Raw genomic sequence first — 17950 nt, forward strand, 5'->3', positions numbered from 1 at the left:
AACCATTTAAATGTTCTAGTAAAATGATTCTAGTCTGGCTGTCTTCAAGACAGATATCACTCTGTCTCTGCAATACGCTTTGAAATGCATCACAAATACTATCATACAAGCAGCTTTTTCTATATTTTAACAATGTCATGGAAACTTCCATTGAAACGTGTCGCGTGTTGTGACAGCTGAGCATCCCAGCTGTGCGTGGTGTGCCCTGGTCTGCATGAAGGGATTTACGAGACTATCTGGGTCAAAGTCGACAATTATCCGTAGGGAAAACTTTCAAGATGACATAGTAGGACATTTCTTCTTCTTTACTTGCTTTTTAAGAAATACTATTGTTAGAAGTTTATGCTATCTGTTATCTCTGCTAGAAGGAACAACTGGTAGATTCCCCCCCCCCCCCCACAATCTTTTTTGAGTGCATAGCATTGGCAAGACAACTTAAACCTAAAATATTAACCTTCAGAGAAATTAATGGCTGAGAAAACTTTGCTAGATCAGCAGCTATTTGGACCACCGATCAAAACCTTGTTGTCTTTTCAGGAATAAATAATAAATGTCGTGAAATAATTACTGAAAAAGTGCTGCAAACATTTTGTCCAACATCCAATGGTGTATGACACAGGCCTGGTAGTTCACTGACATTCTTTCAGGCATCAACTGACAAATAGTTTCTGTGTGAGGTGAAACAGGTTCAACATGTAAAACAGGGGCCTCAGCCAGGAGGTCGACACGTTAAAGAGAAATGGTGGAGGAAGCAACGATCAGCACTGTGTTCCCAAAATGTTCTGTTCTTATCGCATTCAAACTACGCTGGCCAAAATGCTGCAGAGATTGTTGTTGTTTACGACAGAGGACTCAGACCTGTAGCATCGTTATAGAGTAATAATAATAAGGACTTACTGTGTGACTAAATTACTGTGAAGCAATTATTTCTTATGTTTATGCATTGTGTGAGGCAACTAATTGTTACGTTTGAAGGGAACGACAGGTTAAATGACTCAGAGATAAAGGGACAGGTGTGGGAGAGTGGGAGGGAAAGCAAATACATTTGGGACAGTAATCTCACCAGATTATGCCACTCCCACGTGATTTTATTTTTCTCTTTTCATCATCTCAATGTCTTGAGATCCAAATGAGGGAAATAACAAAAACTGCCCTCTCAAGATCTAATTTCTGCAGATAATTTAAATTATGACGTAATAATGAAATTTATCTTTATTGTTTATGGTTTCTTTTCTATTTGATTAAAATAATCTCAACTGCAACAGGGGTCCTGATGTAACAGGGGGGGCTCCTTCAACATTATGGTCGCGGCTCCGGTTATGGTTTCTGCGCGTGTCCGCCCGTGCGTGCGTGCGTGCGCGTGTCCTCTTGCCACTTCGAGGAGTCGTTCCATCTGGCCCGGCCCTGAGTACGCGCCACCTCGACGAGACCAATCACAGCGCAGATAATCCCCCCCCCCCCCCCTTTCCCCTTTAACGACATGAGTCGCACGTTACTTCCGGACTCAGATTGCACAGTGCATTAGGGTTTGGGTTCGAGCCCGCGGATCCGTTCATCGAATTCTTTTTTTTTTTATAGAACGCCTGAAGACAAGGACGCCGGGTTCGGGTTAACCGACGCGTGGAAACATCCACAGGTACTTCTATGACGCGCGTGTCCGTCCCCCCAGATGTGCGGGGATGCTGCACCAGCCAGATAGAGAGAGAATTCTGGAAGTGAGGAGCTTGTAAAAAAAAAAAAAAAAAAGGGGGCCTTATTTGGAATGATTTCAGAAATCTAACATATGCAGGCATTAAATATCTAATATAATATAGACATTTTCGCGTATAAAATGAGAACAAAAAGGAAGTTCTTGTGGTTCTGAATGTTCTGAATAACACGTTTATAAATGGCATTATGTTGTTAGCTGCTATTTAATATCGGACAGTATGTTTCCCCCCCCTGAATTCTGCTGAAGTTGAGTCTGCAAGTTTGCAAAATGTGTCAACATGGAGTATTTTATTTAGAAAATCTGAACCGGAAGTTCTGCCTCCATTGTAGGAAGCTTTATATATTTTAAATATTTTTTGTTACAAGTTTTTAAAACTAAATATTAACGTATACATACAATTGATAATAGCATGGAGGTTGCTACTGGTGTCCAAACGTCATGATGTGTTTTATTTTCTACACAAATGAGGTGCTCATATTTGTGTTGCAGTGCTACTGAGTAAATGACGTGTGTGTGGTAAATAGTAACTAGTGTCGTGTGGGGGGGTGGTATGTAAAGACCATTCTAATTATGGCTTGTGTTTCTATATAACCATGCTGACATGGATTATATGGGATTATCGGTCGTCTTTCCCCTCACGCTGCCTGCCTTATGCTAACGATGAACCATCCTATGGCGAAGGCTATCAGATGCTGCAGGCCCATTGGAAGCCTCATGTACCTACAGACAGAGATGATATTGTCTCTCAGGGATGGCCCAACGTGACGGAGAATCACACACACACTCGTGCTTTTTCACTCTGGCAGCCATAGTTCTCAGAAGTGCAGTGGAGGAGGACAAAAGTGCGCATTATTACGCTGTCGCAAACAATGTCGCGAGCACAGAGTCTGCTGAGCAATCATTAAGAAGCAAAAATCCAATGCTTTTAAACGGATCATAAACACAAGCCAGACGATTTAATGGCGATTAGACAAAGGGAATGTGTGTTTGGACAAAACGAGTGAAAAGCTGCAGGCTGATCCGTATAATCCAGCCGTGTGTATTTTGTACTTTCACCCAAATTGAGATCAGACTTTGAACTCTTTTGCAAGCTTTTTATTATGTCACAATATGAGAATACATGTTTGCAAATCTTTACACGCCCACTCTCATGAACAATGAACCACACACACACACACACGTGTGCAGTCTGACCGTCGGGATGTGTCGTACGGGTGCGTGGTCTCGCCACAATGGCCACGTTGAACTTGGTGCAACGCTGCTTATAGTCGAGTGGGTGAAAGCGCGCTGACGTCGGCGCACAAAAAAAAAAACCCTATTCACACAATCTCTAGAGGAAGCCGTGCCAGACACACACACACACACACACACACACACACACACACCAGCTCACCCCACCACAACTCAGCCCATGGCACAATAATACTTAACGAATCCAGTGAATGGAGGCTGCCTGTTTGGGCCTATTGGCAGCCATTGATTGAGTAGCTGTCTAAATATCTCGACTGCCTGCTTGTTGCTATTTAAGGAAAGCGATAGATGAGAATCAGGATTCCTCGTTTGTTGCCCTGGGCCGGATTAGGGTTTAGCACTCTTTATGCAGGCTGGTCGATCAGGTTGTGCGTTCATGAAGCAGTCAGTAATCCACATCTCACAGCCTCTCCTTCATGTCTAAACTGACTCTCTGAGCCCCCCCCCCCCCCCGTGCACACAGAAGCACTCCCCATCATGCAACCGGAGGCCCAGACTGATAAACTATAAAAATGATTGGTGAATGATTTACAGAGACGTGAACAAGACCTTTTTGTCGGAGTGCAGTTGTAAACTGCAGGCATTGGGGATGTTTACCAGTCGGGGAGTGTCTCATAAAAGACCTGATGGCGATGCATTCAGGGAAATCTGGGTTAAAGTGTTTCCAGAGTCGAAAGGATAGAAATCAGGACATAAAAAAAAAAAGACTCAGAAGTCGTAATTATGGGTTCTTTCTTCATAACTGTAGGAGACTATATCATTAATTTGTGCTTCTATTTTTTTGCCGTTATATTAAACTATATATATTTTTTGTCAGTGCTTCAGTAACATGAATAGTAATTCTGTTTCGACAGCCTTTTTCACCGATAATGATTATCCCATGATATCAGATGAGAAAATTAACAATCTGATATTTTTTGGGGGCTCCAGAAATAATATCCTGAGATAATTAAAATGCATAAAGAATATAAGAGGTTCTGGTTGGGGTCCCTTGAGGATTCAGATTCTTTAAGGTGGTTGAAATAGAGAAAATCTATTGGTGGTTGGTCTGAAATTAAAATAGATTAAAACCGTATTTATTTTGTCTACACACAATTCATCAGTGGAAGATGACACACAGCAGGGAGAAGGAGACAATAGAAGAGAACGGCAGTTTGGCCTGAGCTTCGGGTGTCGTTTTGTATAAACCTGTAACGTCCTTTGATGAAGGTGAACAAGACACCAAGCGGAACACCAGAGAACCCCGCCGGGAGCAGATGGTCGTCCGGGAGACTGATGCTGGGTGAAGCCTCTCGTTTATTGATGAGTCTCAAAAGGACGCTGGGGAGACGAGCGTGTTTCACCGTGTGTCAGGTTCGGGAGGCGAGAAGAAAGGCGAGCCTCTCCGTCATATGAATAATGAATGGTTGCTTCCAGAATATCCCATTATGGACATTTAGTTTGTGTATGTGTCCTCACCTTTTTTTAATTGGACCGAGTGGAGATGTCGATATGCGTTCTGGTTATTCCTCCAGCTGGTGGCCTTAAAAGACATTTTAAGAAGCTTATTATCCAGAATATCTAATTCTAAGGGAGGCTGCAGTATCGAAAATGCTCGGCTATCGTCGTCGAAATATCATTCTAATGTGCCTATACCTTTTATAAAAGGAAACATGCATGAATGAAGCGAAACAGTGATGGCAGATTTGTGAAGTAAGGCAGCGTTGAGTGTAAACATCTATGAAGCGGCGTTGCTCTTTGTGTTCTAGACTGTCTGCTGGTTTGGAAACCCCATCAGACACACTCACACCTTCATTCAGAAACCGCTCACACACTCCTCACACTTGACCTTTTAACCTCACCCTCGTTCCTCGCTCCAAAACATGTTCAGCGTTTTCCCCTTCTCTTTGTGTCTTTGAGGCTAACAGCTAATATCACAATATGCGGACACTTGTTTTCCAGGAGTCATCTGGCCGGAGCTCGAGTGAAGCTGTCTTAAAGAAAGAGAAGAAAAAAATACAGAATTGAAAAGAGGAACTGACTTCAGCGGAGGGAGTTTTGCTCGTAACTTGCACACGTTGTCCCCGCCGCTTCGCCAAGATGAAGCTGGAGGGGGATGTCAGCCCCGTACTGGTACTCCTCTTCCGCCTCATGGTTTGGATCTACGCCCTCATCAGCTTCCTGCCTTCCTGCGTGCTTCGCTTGGTCTCCACACCCGAAGGGGGATTTGGCGGCTCTGAGGAGGAGCGTGCTAAGAGAGTGAAGGCCCGCTCCTTGCTGGGACATCCAGAGGGACCTTACAGAGCGGTGAAGGCCACCAAGAGGTTGGTGGCGTCACTGCAGCCAGGGGTGGACACCCTGGATAAAATGTTTGAGCGCTCAGCCAGGAGGTTCCCAGAGAGGCACTGTCTCGGGACGAGGGAGGTGATCAGCGAGGAAGACGAGCCGCAGAGCAACGGGAAGATGTTCAAGAAGGTAACTGGTGATGCAGGAGGTCTGAGGAAGTGGTAGCACGTAGCATGTAGCAAGGAATAAAAGTCAATTCTAAATGCAAGAGGAAGAAAAAAACATTGAGATGAAAGAGAAATAACTTCAATATATAATCAAACATTTCTCATTTCTATTCTTCCGTTGGAGTCTCATTCAGATGCGTGAGACACGGCACGCCTTCAGAACCCGTTCATTAGACGCTCAGAGCAACAGAAGATTTAAGTAAAACAGCAAATCAACTTGAATGTTCACCTGAATGTAATTACACATACTTTAGTTGCACGTAGCCTTCTGCCTCATAACTGCATGTCATCTTTTCCTGAAGCTAAACCTGTAGTTTTGTCACCTCATCCCATACAACAAAACTGTTTGACATGTTTGGCTGGAAGTCTTTTTTCCAAAGTGGGGCTCTGGAGGAAATGTAAAAAAAGAAATCCGGTTCAATCTAATCACAGTTTTAATTCTTAGCATTATTATTTCCAGACAGAGTTCATATACAAACATGTCTTTTTAAACTTTTTGCCATTATAAGTGGGTTTATAAAGCATAAACCAATATCTTGGAGCTCTTTCAGTGTTAATGTTACCCGAGCATGCTGCATAGTCATGAGTTACCTATGAATTATTCCACTAATCCCAACAGCCGGATTCTTCTAATCCATTTAAACCCCCTCTGTTGAAGCTGCAAGAGAAAACACGTGGCCTCCAACAAGTGGCTCTAAGCCCCGTTTCATCATCATCCATGTGCCTTTGCGTGCAATACCCTTTAGCAACCACCAGGAGGTAGTATGGCCCCACTGATGCGTTCAAAGATTATAAAACAAAATATATGTATATATATTTTATTGAATATAAAAGTGAACAGTACACAACAAAAATAGTCTTGTGTGTACAAAACAGTAAATTAAAGATGCCGGGGGGGGGGGGGAATGACACAAACTAAATCCAGAAGCCTGCGTTAATCTACTGCTCAGCGATAACGCCCATGAGATGCAGAGAGAGGAATTAGTTTGCTCCTGACCGTTGCTTTTTCACTTCCCTTTGGCTTTAATATGAAGCAGGCCGAACATGTGACAGTGGGAAACTCCTGTGGGGAAACGTATTCTCCAACACACAGTAAAAACAGGAACATCCTCACGTCTCGTTTTATCAGCGCACAGGGCTTTTATTTATAGTGATTCCAGAACATTGCATCCTCTGAGCACTTTTTTTATTCTCACTGTGCTTCATCAACAAAATATTACGACTCTTCTCTCTCCCACACTCTCCTCTCACCCTTAGGTGGTTCTGGGTGAGTACCACTGGCTCTCCTACGAGGAGGTCTTCACTGCTGCATCCCAGCTGGGCAGAGGTTTGGCGTCATTGGGTCAGTGGCCCAAAAATAACATCGCCATCTTCTGCGAGACGCGAGCCGAATGGATCATCTCGGCCGAGGCCTGCTTCATGCACAACTTCAGATGTAAGGACTTAGACTTTGAGCAAAGTCCTCGATGCAAATGTAGATGAGATCGGCGTGCACGCCAGGTAGAAGAATCAGCCTCTGTTCTCTGTGTGGCAAGCAGGATGTTCGCTTTCTGTTGGATGATTATCAAAGGAGTTATTCTACTTCTGAAGCTCTAGTTTCTATCCCTTTAAGGACTTTTTTGCTTTCACTTGGTCAGCTTTTGGTTGCTGCTAACAAAAAAGTCGCTGGAATCCACTCAGACTTTTATTCCCATTGACCCGAACCCTATTGGAACAATTAAGAATATATTTATATGGCTTCCAAGTGCGTCACAAAGTGACACGCAACCAAAGAATGCAACTTAAAATCTAAACAATATGATAATTATTTTATTCCTCGGGCGTTAATGCGTTGAGGAGCCTCACGGTGACGCAGAACGATCCCACGCCATGTCGTGCTGTCAGGTCGGGCTGTCACTGATTCCGTTTTGCATTGTTTCAGGCTGATTTACAGCCATTTCTGTTTGTGTGTGTGTCGCTACGCTAGCTTTAGTTGAAGCCCTGCCGAGACAGAAGAAGGTCAATTTGTCTTTCCTGTTTTGCTCTTATGTGTGTCCCATCTATCCTCCTTCCTATCATCCATGTTTCCTCTCTCTCTTTTTTTTTTACATCCATAGTGTCAGCTTGTAGCACCAGATCTGTCACTTCTCTCGTGTAGCAGACTAATGAGAACGCTGTAACTGTCAGTGCAGAGCAGTTTCTTCACTCGAGAAAGGTCCGGATGAATCGTTTATCGATGATTGCTGCAGGTCGGGTGATATTTCAAACATCTGACTGGCTTTGCATGAATGCAAATTAATCCGCAGCATGTTGCTCCAAATTAAAGGATATTTCGTTCATGTCATTTAAACCACAGAGAAGATTGGAACTTTAGGTCTTGCAGCCCGTTCGGTGCAGAAGCCAGTCCCGGGGGATTCCCCACTGATGTTCTGTTCTAAAGTGTTCTTTCATTACTATAAGCATCCATAGAAGCACTTTAAATTCATTCAATCTCTTTGATTGTCCACAAAGGACCTTCCGTTCGCTCCACGCGCTTTAGTTTACGCCCCATTAAACAGTCGTACTTTGAGAATGAGCTGCGAGCAAACGGCAATAAAGCGTCACTATAAAGCATCCCTCGCTCGCTGGCACACACAAACAGCAGGGTGGTGAAAAGCGAGGGGTGGGGGGCGGGTGGGGGGGGGGGGGGGTGAGAGGAGTCAAAAGTTGGACAGATGAAGGAAGACATGGAGAGGAGAGAGGGGGCGATGGCGTCAGAACAGGGGGGTGAGAGAGTCTACGTGAACATCTGATGTTGACAGAAGCAACAAGCAGTCAGCCAAGGACCCCCACTGAACTCTGTGTGTGTGTGTGTGTGTGTGTGTGTGTGTGTGTGTGTGCGTGTGCGTTTGTGTGTGTGCGTTTGTGTGGTGTGGTGTTGTGCTTTAAGCTCAAAAAATGTCTCAAAATGTCATTTTGATAGATTTTCATAATTGCTCATGATCATTTTCTCTGTTAGAATGCGTGTGATTGTGCGTACGTGCGTGTTCACATGCATTTGTCAAGCTGGGGCCCGCTCCATTGTTTAGATCTCACAGCTGGAGGTGTCATGGCCCTCGTCCACGCACACATTAGCAGAGCAGGAAGTGTTGGAGCGCCGTGACGCAGGGATGGGAACGTCACAGTGTCCGTGTCAGGATGTGGGTGCGACTCTGCATGTCGCCTCCTGTCCCTTCGCTCACCTTCTCTTTTGCTCTCGCCTCCTGCCCTCTATGCATTTTTATTCTGACCCGAGACCAGTTTGTTTCTGCTGCTGTGACCTTTGATGCAGGAAACCAGCAGCAGGCGTGCTAATTCGCTCTCATCACTTGTCTCGAGCTCCGCTGTGCAGATGCAGAAGTTTTTTTTTTTTTCTGGAGAAGACATGCTGATTATTGCGTATCTTTCTCAGCATCTCCTAATGGACTAGCTCAGGAAATGACATCGACACATCCCGTCACATAATTGCAGTAAATCTAGAATCAAAACAGTGATGTCAATGAAAAATCACCTGACACACATTGTAATATAAAATGCCTGACATTAAACACGGAAGACCCTGACTAGTCAATATCAGATTTTAACTGGACCTCCGCCGAGCATCTCAGTCCCCCTGTATTGTGATTTACACCAGAAATAATGACCCTGCATTTATTTGAATGTTCGCATCCCCAGAAGAGCTTGGTCAGGCAGCGATGGCTTGCGTCCCATTGGCTGTGCTTACGGCCTCTGGAGTTGGCCGATGATGTCATTAGTTCAAGTGGGGGCCGAACCGCTGCGACTGAGCGTTGCAGACTGAGCGCACGTACGTTAGCCACGTTCACGCACGTTTCAAGTGCTCTTTATTCTCATTTTGACATCAACAAGAGGGAGAACTCTGTTGCACGACGAGTGTGTAAACATACTAAAGTATAAGCCCTCCTGTAGAGGAATTATTATTTCTTTTTTTTTTATGACTGTGTTGCAGTGGTCACCCTTTACTCCACACTGGGAGGTCCGGCGATCGTTCACGGACTGAACGAGACTCTTGTCACCCACATCATCACCAGCAAAGAGCTCCTGGAGACCAAACTCAAGGTTGCATGTCATTAAGATGTGATATTTCAGATGTTGTAGTCGTTCCAAAGCAGCAGGGTTTAGGTACCTAAATAAAAGCACCTGCGTGATCGGCCTTGATACGAGAAGCAGCTGTATCAATACATATATTGTGCTTCGTTCTCATGCCTAGTTGTGTGTGTGTGTGTGTGTGTGATTTCCCAGGACATCCTAATTGACGTTCCGAGGCTGCAGCACATCGTTGTAGTGGACGGCACCTCGGCCTCGTGGCCCGAGCTTCCACGTGGCGTCAGTGTCCACAGTATGTCTGCTGTGCAGAAGCTGGGCGCCGGCGCTGAGAGTGGTAAGTGTGTATTCCTACGTCCATTCTGCGTATAAAGAGATTGAAGAATGGATGCGAAAATCATTTCCTGTTCAAATTAACTGTGAGCTTTGGGGAGCAGTTTAACAGCGACTGGTATCAGTCCCACTAGGTCATGTGAATGAGGAAATGCACACACATCTGTCTCGGATTAACGTCGATATGATGCTTATCCAGTTCGTGGATTATGGACCCTTGAAGCTGAACTGGTGTCGGTTCATGTGCGGCTAAGGAAGGAAGTCGTTGGAGAAAGGGAGGATGGAGCTCTGGGATTCAGTCGGGGGGTCATGTTTACACACAGCGCTGTTAACTTCACATGACATCATGTCCCAGAGCAGAGAGTCTTGATGACTCACACTCGTCCCTTCATTTGGGTTTTGTTGGGCCTGCTGCACTCAGACACCCGAGATCTGGATTGTCTTGCACCATTGGGTAGTGAGGCAAAATAGTTCGTCATCAAATTCCATTTGTTTCAGGGAAGTCCAGTAAAAAATCTCGACATCGGCTGAGTTTTTCTCGAAAAGGAGGGACTAGTCAAAAAAGATAGTTGTTTACCTTCTGTCGGAAAGTCTTTGTTGCTCAGACTCTTCAAGGCAGCTGTGATAGGAGGTTGCAGCTTGGTGGTGGTGGCGGATGAATCTGTGCAGACTGCTGATGCAAACATGAATGTAGTTGTGTATTCAGATGGTGTCAGGTAGAGTATAAAACAAATTCCAACACCTGTAGCCTTCAGGCTGACTGAAGAATCCCCGCCTCCCTCCAGTACAACACTTGATAGGAGGTACTTTTTGCATTCATGGAACATGAAGTCTGGATCAGCAGAGGATAATCTAGTCCCCACAAAGCAGTGGAACCGAGGCTTTATATTTTTATTCCATTTGATTAAGTCCGTGTGGATTACGTATAAAGGCCGTTTCAGTTTAGCCTGTGGTCTTCCTTTTGCGTGGTCAGTTTCCTGTTTGGATATTTCACCAGCCGGAAACTGTAATAACCGCCGTCGTCTGCTCTCACGTGCCGTTTGTGCCTCGATGCGGTCGCCAACAGGCGAGCGTGACGAGCCGCTGCCTTCGGACATCGCCGTGATCATGTACACCAGCGGAACCATGGGGGCACCGAAAGGCGTCATGATCTCCCATAGCAACATCATGGCTGGCAACGCGGGAATGGCCGAGCGGATACCCAACCTGCGGTAGGTCCTTCAAAGACGTGTCTAAGAAACAGAGGCGACCGACCGCATTGGGGAATGCAGGGATGTTCACGTTAACCGGACGAGTGGCGGGATCTTTCCTGCAGCGTTTTGATTGGACGCTGGATTTATTAAATGCTTTACTCTGTCGTATCATTTTATTTTGATATGCAGCTAATAAAACAAACCTCTTGAGCTTTTCCTGTGACCTAAATCAGACATTTAACAGGGAGACGTGGGCTGCTAATCAGGAAGTGATGCTTCTGAAGTTCATTTCAGGGCAAATAAAGTTGTGCGTATTTATATATTTATATCAATATTGGTGTTTTCTTTTTTTTTTTGCAAATTTAGCTACTTCCTGTATGCACCTAAATCTGTATATGCCCCAGAAAGTCTTGCTGCATCTGCGATGATGAGTAGTTTTCCTGATCAGACTTCCCTCTGAAGTTGTGAGATAACGCTGTAAAATTCTCTCTGGCTAACTTTGCGCAAGTACGAGTCAGCCTTCATGCTTACATGAGGGTTGACTCGTACTCCCCGGCTCTCTGGGGAATGACGTGGGGGAGGAAATGCAAAAGGGAGGGAGTTATGGGGAAGAGGATGGAGCTTAAAGTGATGGTACGATCTCAATCAATCCTCCTTTAATAATTTAGCTGCGTAAATCTCCTTTTCATGTCATGCAAAGAGTTGCACAAACCATTAAAAGGTTGTTCAGCCCCTCAAATGTGAAAGATCTACAAGTATGATCCGTTCAGCGTGCTTATGAGGACGTGCTTGTGTTTCCAGTGAGGAGGACACCTACATCGGCTACCTGCCCCTCGCCCACGTCCTGGAGCTCAGCGCAGAGCTCATATGCCTCGCTCACGGCTGCAGCATTGGCTACTCCTCACCTCTGACGCTATCTGACAAGGTGCATTAAGACTTTTCTGCATTGCTTTCGCACCTCGTTGCAAACTTAACGCGTTTGCGAACACTCTTTATTAGAGGTTTAGATCGGCGGGCGATCTCTTTGGGGAAAATTTGATTCAGAGCACGGCTTCGAGCTTATTTTCAAAGATGAAAATCGTAGTTTTGTTAGAGCAAACTGAACATTTTAGAGGAACCATATTTTCTGGTTGCGTTAGGCAACATAATACCTTCTATCTTCATGAGGATCCAGATGATTGATGTTAACATGAGGATGTGAAAGCATGCACGACGCATGTCCACTCATTTCACCCGTCTATGTGATATGTTTAATGCGTAATGTTAAATATGCTTTTTGCATTTATGCCTGAATGTTTGCCACAGCAGATTTAAACTGGTCCATTTAGTCGTGGTTGTGAGTTTCTTTTTTCTTCCCCCCCCCACACGCACACAAGTCGCTGAAGATCAAGGAGGGAAGCCAGGGAGACATCAGCGTCCTGCAGCCCACTCTGATGGCAGCCGTCCCGGTGCGTAAACACGCTCTTCAGCTGGCGATGCTGCTCTTCCTCACTAAAGTGAAATCTCGTCCTCTGAGCATTTTAGAGCGGCCTAAAAGTCAGATTTCCTGGGGGCGGAGACCAAAACAAATTCTAAAGCAAATCAGATTTTATGGTGGTGCGTCTTTAAACCACAATATAATTGAAATGATGTTAAAGGCTTATGACAGTAATGGTAATATTGGTCCTTTATTCCTCCAAGTTGTCCTGAGTGTGTGAGTGGCTGTCTGTCTCTGTGTGGCCCTGCGATGCCCTGGCGACACATCCGGGGTGTACCCTGTCTCTCGGCCATAGCAAGCTGGGACAGGCTCCAGCAACTCCTGTGAGCTGCAAAGCGGAAAAGCAGAAGAAAATGGGTGGATGTTGGTTTAACTTCAGACGATAGTTCACAGTATTCTCTAATACTAAGCTAAGCCCCCCCCCCCCCCCCCCCCCAATCCCATCTCCCATCGGTGGTGGTGTAAAGTCCAGTGGGCCCCAGAGCAGTGCGTGGAACCGTTCACAGCTGTAACCAGAACGTGAGAAAGCCCCATGTGGTTCTCCCCACGTCACACACACATGCAAATAGATGGCTGCGATGTGACGACTGGCTGCTGCAGGAATCCTGTGCTGACTTCCATCCTCTCTCTTTCTGGCGCACGCACACACACACACACACACACACTCACACTGTTCAGTTCCAAGAGTCACTGTGAGTCACCAGAAACGACAGACTTCTTATCAATGATGAAGTACATTTTTAATGAAAGATCCAGTTGCTGCACCAGTTCTGCCCACGGCGTGTCTGAAAGCGTTTCCATCGGCCAGTATATTCAATGGATTTCACCATTTGCACCAAATAGGAAACATTGGCAGCAAACAAAGCCACGTTTTGAGTAATCCTCTAAACGGCGTTGTTAGTTTTTAAAGTTAGGCGAAACGATGTAAATGCATTAAAGCACTGAGTCACAATTCATTCCGATGGCTTGCGTTGTTTGTTTGCTTGTGTTGGTCAGTTGTCGTGGGTGATTCTCTGGGGAAACCCTGCAGTGGAAAAACATGTTCCACATTGCGCTGATTTACTCTGCTGAACTTATCGCATTAAAAGAATGTCCTTCTGCTCTTTACGAGCTCTTGTCTTGTAGAACCAGACCGACGACTGCAGACCCAACGTTAGCTTCCGTTTTGTAACCATTCCAAACGAAAGGCAAAGAGATCCCAAGTGTCCTGGTTCTGACTTCATCCAGTAGTTTCTGCTTTGCTTTGGTGTATCTGGGTCGGTGGCAGGGCCTGAAGGTGCCAGAACTCTGGCTGGGAGCTAGAATGGCAAAACACAGTTCCCAAATATTGCTCAAATCTCCACCCAGACAGCTTTTAGGGACGAGCATTTCACGCTAGATGTCTATTTTTACTACCATTCAACTCCTCCAATCTCTGACCCCCCCCCTTCCCGGATGCAGGAGATCATGGATCGCATCTACAAGAGCGTGATTGCCAAGGTGGAGGAGATGAACGTTGTCCAGCGATCGCTCTTCGTTTTAGCGTTCAACTACAAACTGGAGCAGCTCGCCAAAGGACGCAGCACGCCGCTTTGCGACAGGTACCTGCTGCCATTAAAGCCGTTTCGAGTCTCGAAAGGTGACTTAAAAAGAGGCAGAGCTCGCGTGATATTCACACCTCCCGCCCTCGTCTGTTTATCCATCCAGACTGGTGTTCAAGAAGGTCAGCGCTCTGCTGGGAGGTCGGACGCGGATCTTGCTGTCAGGCGGGGCGCCGCTCTCCGCCGCCACGCAGCGCTTCATGAACGTGTGCTTGTGCTGCCCGGTGGGTCAGGGATACGGCCTGACGGAGACCTGCGGCGCTGGATCCATTTGCGAGGGTGAGAGGTCGCGAGGAATCGCACAGTTGGAGAGTACAAAATAAGAATGGAAATAATATTTAGAATATAAAAACAAATATCCAGCAGGCAAAATAGAACTCAAAAGCAGCCTCAGACCTCTGGGCTCCATGGACGAACACACCGACTTGTCACTGTTACTCATTGGTCGGAAGTCGGCGACTACCTGTAACGCAGAATCAACTCCAAACCAGGATTACCAATATAATTACAGTGCTATGAGTCGTGGATCAAGGCTGCAGGAAGTATCTGTAGCTCCATCCTCTCGAACTCGCCTTAGAATTAGGCATCACAGTGCTTCAGTGAAATGGTTCCACGCCCAGCTGTGGCGACGGCGGACGTCCCGATGCTTTGTTTTTAGCTCCGCTGTTAGCGTTCAACGCCGATAAATCTGCCAAATACCAGAAATCCTCTCAGCATTTCCCCGACAGTCTAAAACCAACACTGCCCGTCTGTCTCCGCTGCACATTCCTTTGGGATGGGGTTTCCATGGTAAAAGAGCAAGAGAGGTCACGTTGCTATGGCAATGCACTTTGTTGCTCGATGCTGGCGTGCTTCCTGATTGTGCTTGTGTGTTGTTGTCGTTTTCCAGTGTGGGATTACAGCACTGGGAGAGTGGGAGAGCCACTGGTTTGCTGTGAGATCAAGCTGAAGGACTGGGTGGAGGGTGAGTGAGACTCACACACACACACACACACACGCCAGGCCTTGTTTCTTCTTGTTCTTGTGGGTCTTCCATTGCACACAGATGACACTCATTTATCACCAGCCCCATAAGGCTGTCGTTACTTCCCTGAGGCTGTTCCATCACCTTGTAAGGAAAGCGTGCCTCTTCTTCCTCGCCTTTTCAACTTGCATCTTTTTCTAAGGGATCGCCTCCTTCTGACGTTTTTTTTTTTTTTTTGTCAGCCTGACCAACAGAACAGAAATACAGAGAGAATAATAAGAGATTTCTTTTTTTGTTTTATTATTAACCGTTCACTTCTCTCAGGAGAATACCGCAGCACCGACCAGCCACACCCGAGAGGGGAGATTCTGATTGGCGGACCCAACGTAACCGTGGGATACTACAAGAGCAATGCCAAGGACCAGGAGAACTTCTTTGTCGACGAGGACGGCCAACGGTGGTTCTGCACAGGAGACATCGGAGAGTTTCACGAAGACGGATGCCTCAAGATAATTGGTGAGGAAAACGTGGAGGGAAGGATGTCGCCTGATTTTATAACTGCAGATTTCCACCTGTGGGGATCCGTCCTGGCTCAGAGGCTCTGAGATTGAACACTGTGCCCCCCGGAATCCTGGACGGTATCCAGAAAAGCTCTCATGCATCTGGCAGGAAACCTTTTAACAGACGAGATGATCACCTCCCACCGTCCTGTTTACGTCAGCCGGCCAGACGCCCCGAGTTGTTTCTTATCGCTTGTCAGATACGCAAACGGTGGAGGAAAACTGCCCCCCCCCCCAGGTTCCCCCCCATTTCCCCCCATTCTAAAGAACTACAAACATGCCTGAAAGTATAGTTGTGTATATATATATATATATATTTGCAGATCGTAAGAAGGACTTGGTGAAGCTGCAGGCAGGAGAGTACGTCTCTCTGGGGAAGGTGGAGGCCGTGCTGAAGGGCTGCCCGCTGCTCGACAACATCTGCGTCTACGCCAACAGGTGTGTGGAACCGGGAAACTCCCCAAACGGGTCCTTTTGTTCCAGTTCCACAAGTCCTTAGCATTTTAATCCGTGGTGTGGCTCGAGCTTGATTGTATTTCAGTTACAAGAAAAAGGATAAATAGTTCGATTCTGTTTTTTTCTAGCCTTATCCCGTTGTTTTTGTCGTTTTTTTTCTCTAATGTATTTTAAACATTGCAACGTGTCACGAGCGGTTGCCTTTCTTCCAATAAACAATAAGAATTCATACAGCTTTGAACTTTCTCGCCGCGCTGAAACACCACATGCACATTTCCTATTTTGAGAGACATTTAATATCTTCTATTGCATATTAACGTTTATGAAACAACTGATTATGAAACAACATCCTGATTTAGAATCTGGCCACATCGCCGCGGCGTGAAATGTTTATTTATTCTGATTTGAAAGATATCGCACAGACATCTGATCACGCTCGGCTCTGGCATGTGTTGCCTCTATTCCCATTTATGGGTAAATGTCACACTTGGTGAAGCACTGATGACGTGTAGAAGCACGTGTTTAAGCTGCATCGCCCTTTTGGGCCCAACGTGCAGTTGCCAGAATGTAGTGATGTCACTTATTATCGACGTTCTGGTTGTGTCTTTCTCTTTGACAACCCTCCTGTTTCCTCTCCTCCTCCCACCCGTCAGTGATGAGACGTACGTGATTGGCTTCGTGGTACCCAATCAGAAGCAGTTGCTGGCTCTGGCTGACAAGTACGGGATCCGAGGCTCACGGGAGGAGCTGTGCAGCAGCAAAGCGATGGAGGAGCTGGTCCTCAAGGTCATCAATGAGGCTGCTCTGGACGGTGAGGAGAGCTCAAAGAGGAGGTGAAACTCCAAAGCTTGAGGGTTGAGTTATGACTTGAAGGAACAGTTCACCCCAAAATAATGATTTTCTACTCTCCCCATGTCGTCAGAATGTCAGAACTTGTCGTTAACATGGAAAAACCGGATTGCAGTATTCTCCAAATCCATTAAATAAGATGGTGACTTAAAAAAAAAAATGTTATGAAATGTTCATAAAGTGACTCCATGCAGCTCATCCAGGACTCACGATGTCTGAAAAATCCCAAAGGGGTTTAAAAAGACGTTTTTTCCACCGTTTTATGCATTGAAATCTCTGCTGTAGATGCTAAGCTAATGCACACCCTAATTTCTTAATGCAGCGTTTGGAACATTCATCTATTTTTTTTTCTCTCTCCTTAAATTCACCCAATCGTCAGCTTCGGGTTGGGAAGTCATGTCTCGTCTTCTTCTGTTCCAGCCCGCCTCGAGCGTTTCGAGATCCCCCGAAAAATCCGTCTGAGTTCCGAGCCGTGGACTCCTGAGAAGGGATTAGTGACGGACGCATTCAAGCTCAAGCGCGTGGAGCTGAAGCGCCATTACCTGGAAGACATTGAGAGAATGTACGGTGGGAAATAACAAGGATCAGAAAGCAGCGGCAGTTCTCCAAGGATGCACAGACCAACACTAGACGCTGAACTCTCCCAGTACCCTCCCAGTGCTTCCCCATGTCATTCCCCTTAAACAGAGGAGACACTGTGACTTCAAGGAAGTGGTTCATTCTTGAAGATGTAACCATGACAGGATGTAAAAGTTAAAAGGTGTCGAGGAAAACACGCAACATTCTTATCCGCTGCTGCCTTTTTCCTTTTCTCCTCCCGGGTGTGCGACCTCTGTGTTGTTCCAGATGTGAGTTATGAAACAGATGGCGCGCTAGCAGATGTATCTGTTGAACTCTTTCTGTGTGCCAGAGCCAAAGGTCAGGCGGGGTCGTCGGGTTCGTGGCTTTGTGTTCACCGGACTCTTTGCGCACATCTCGGATTCTTTCCTTCGATTATCGCTGATTGTCCTCTTAGCTTCTTTTTA

At 46.0% G+C, this 17950-nt stretch overlaps 1 protein-coding gene across 2 annotated transcripts; it reads left to right on the plus strand.

Moving 5' to 3' along the window:
• The first annotated feature begins 5041 nt into the window (after window positions 1-5041).
• Window positions 5042-17503, plus strand: acsl3a (acyl-CoA synthetase long chain family member 3a). 2 transcript variants are annotated; one of them, XM_068745274.1, is made up of 14 exons: window positions 5042-5416; window positions 6712-6889; window positions 9419-9528; window positions 9712-9856; window positions 10913-11057; window positions 11841-11964; window positions 12416-12487; window positions 13957-14096; window positions 14203-14375; window positions 14986-15060; window positions 15385-15576; window positions 15944-16058; window positions 16730-16887; window positions 17346-17503. In XM_068745274.1, exons 1-14 carry the CDS (start codon window positions 5042-5044, stop codon window positions 17501-17503), a joined length of 2160 nt encoding a protein of 719 aa, XP_068601375.1. The 2 variants fall into 2 exon arrangements, with proteins under 2 accessions (XP_068601375.1, XP_068601376.1); XM_068745275.1 differs by having other exon boundaries at window positions 9712-9850.
• Window positions 17504-17950: the final 447 nt, after the last annotated feature.

This window comes from Brachionichthys hirsutus, chromosome 11 (assembly GCF_040956055.1).
Source record: "Brachionichthys hirsutus isolate HB-005 chromosome 11, CSIRO-AGI_Bhir_v1, whole genome shotgun sequence".
NCBI lineage: Eukaryota > Metazoa > Chordata > Actinopteri > Lophiiformes > Brachionichthyidae > Brachionichthys > Brachionichthys hirsutus.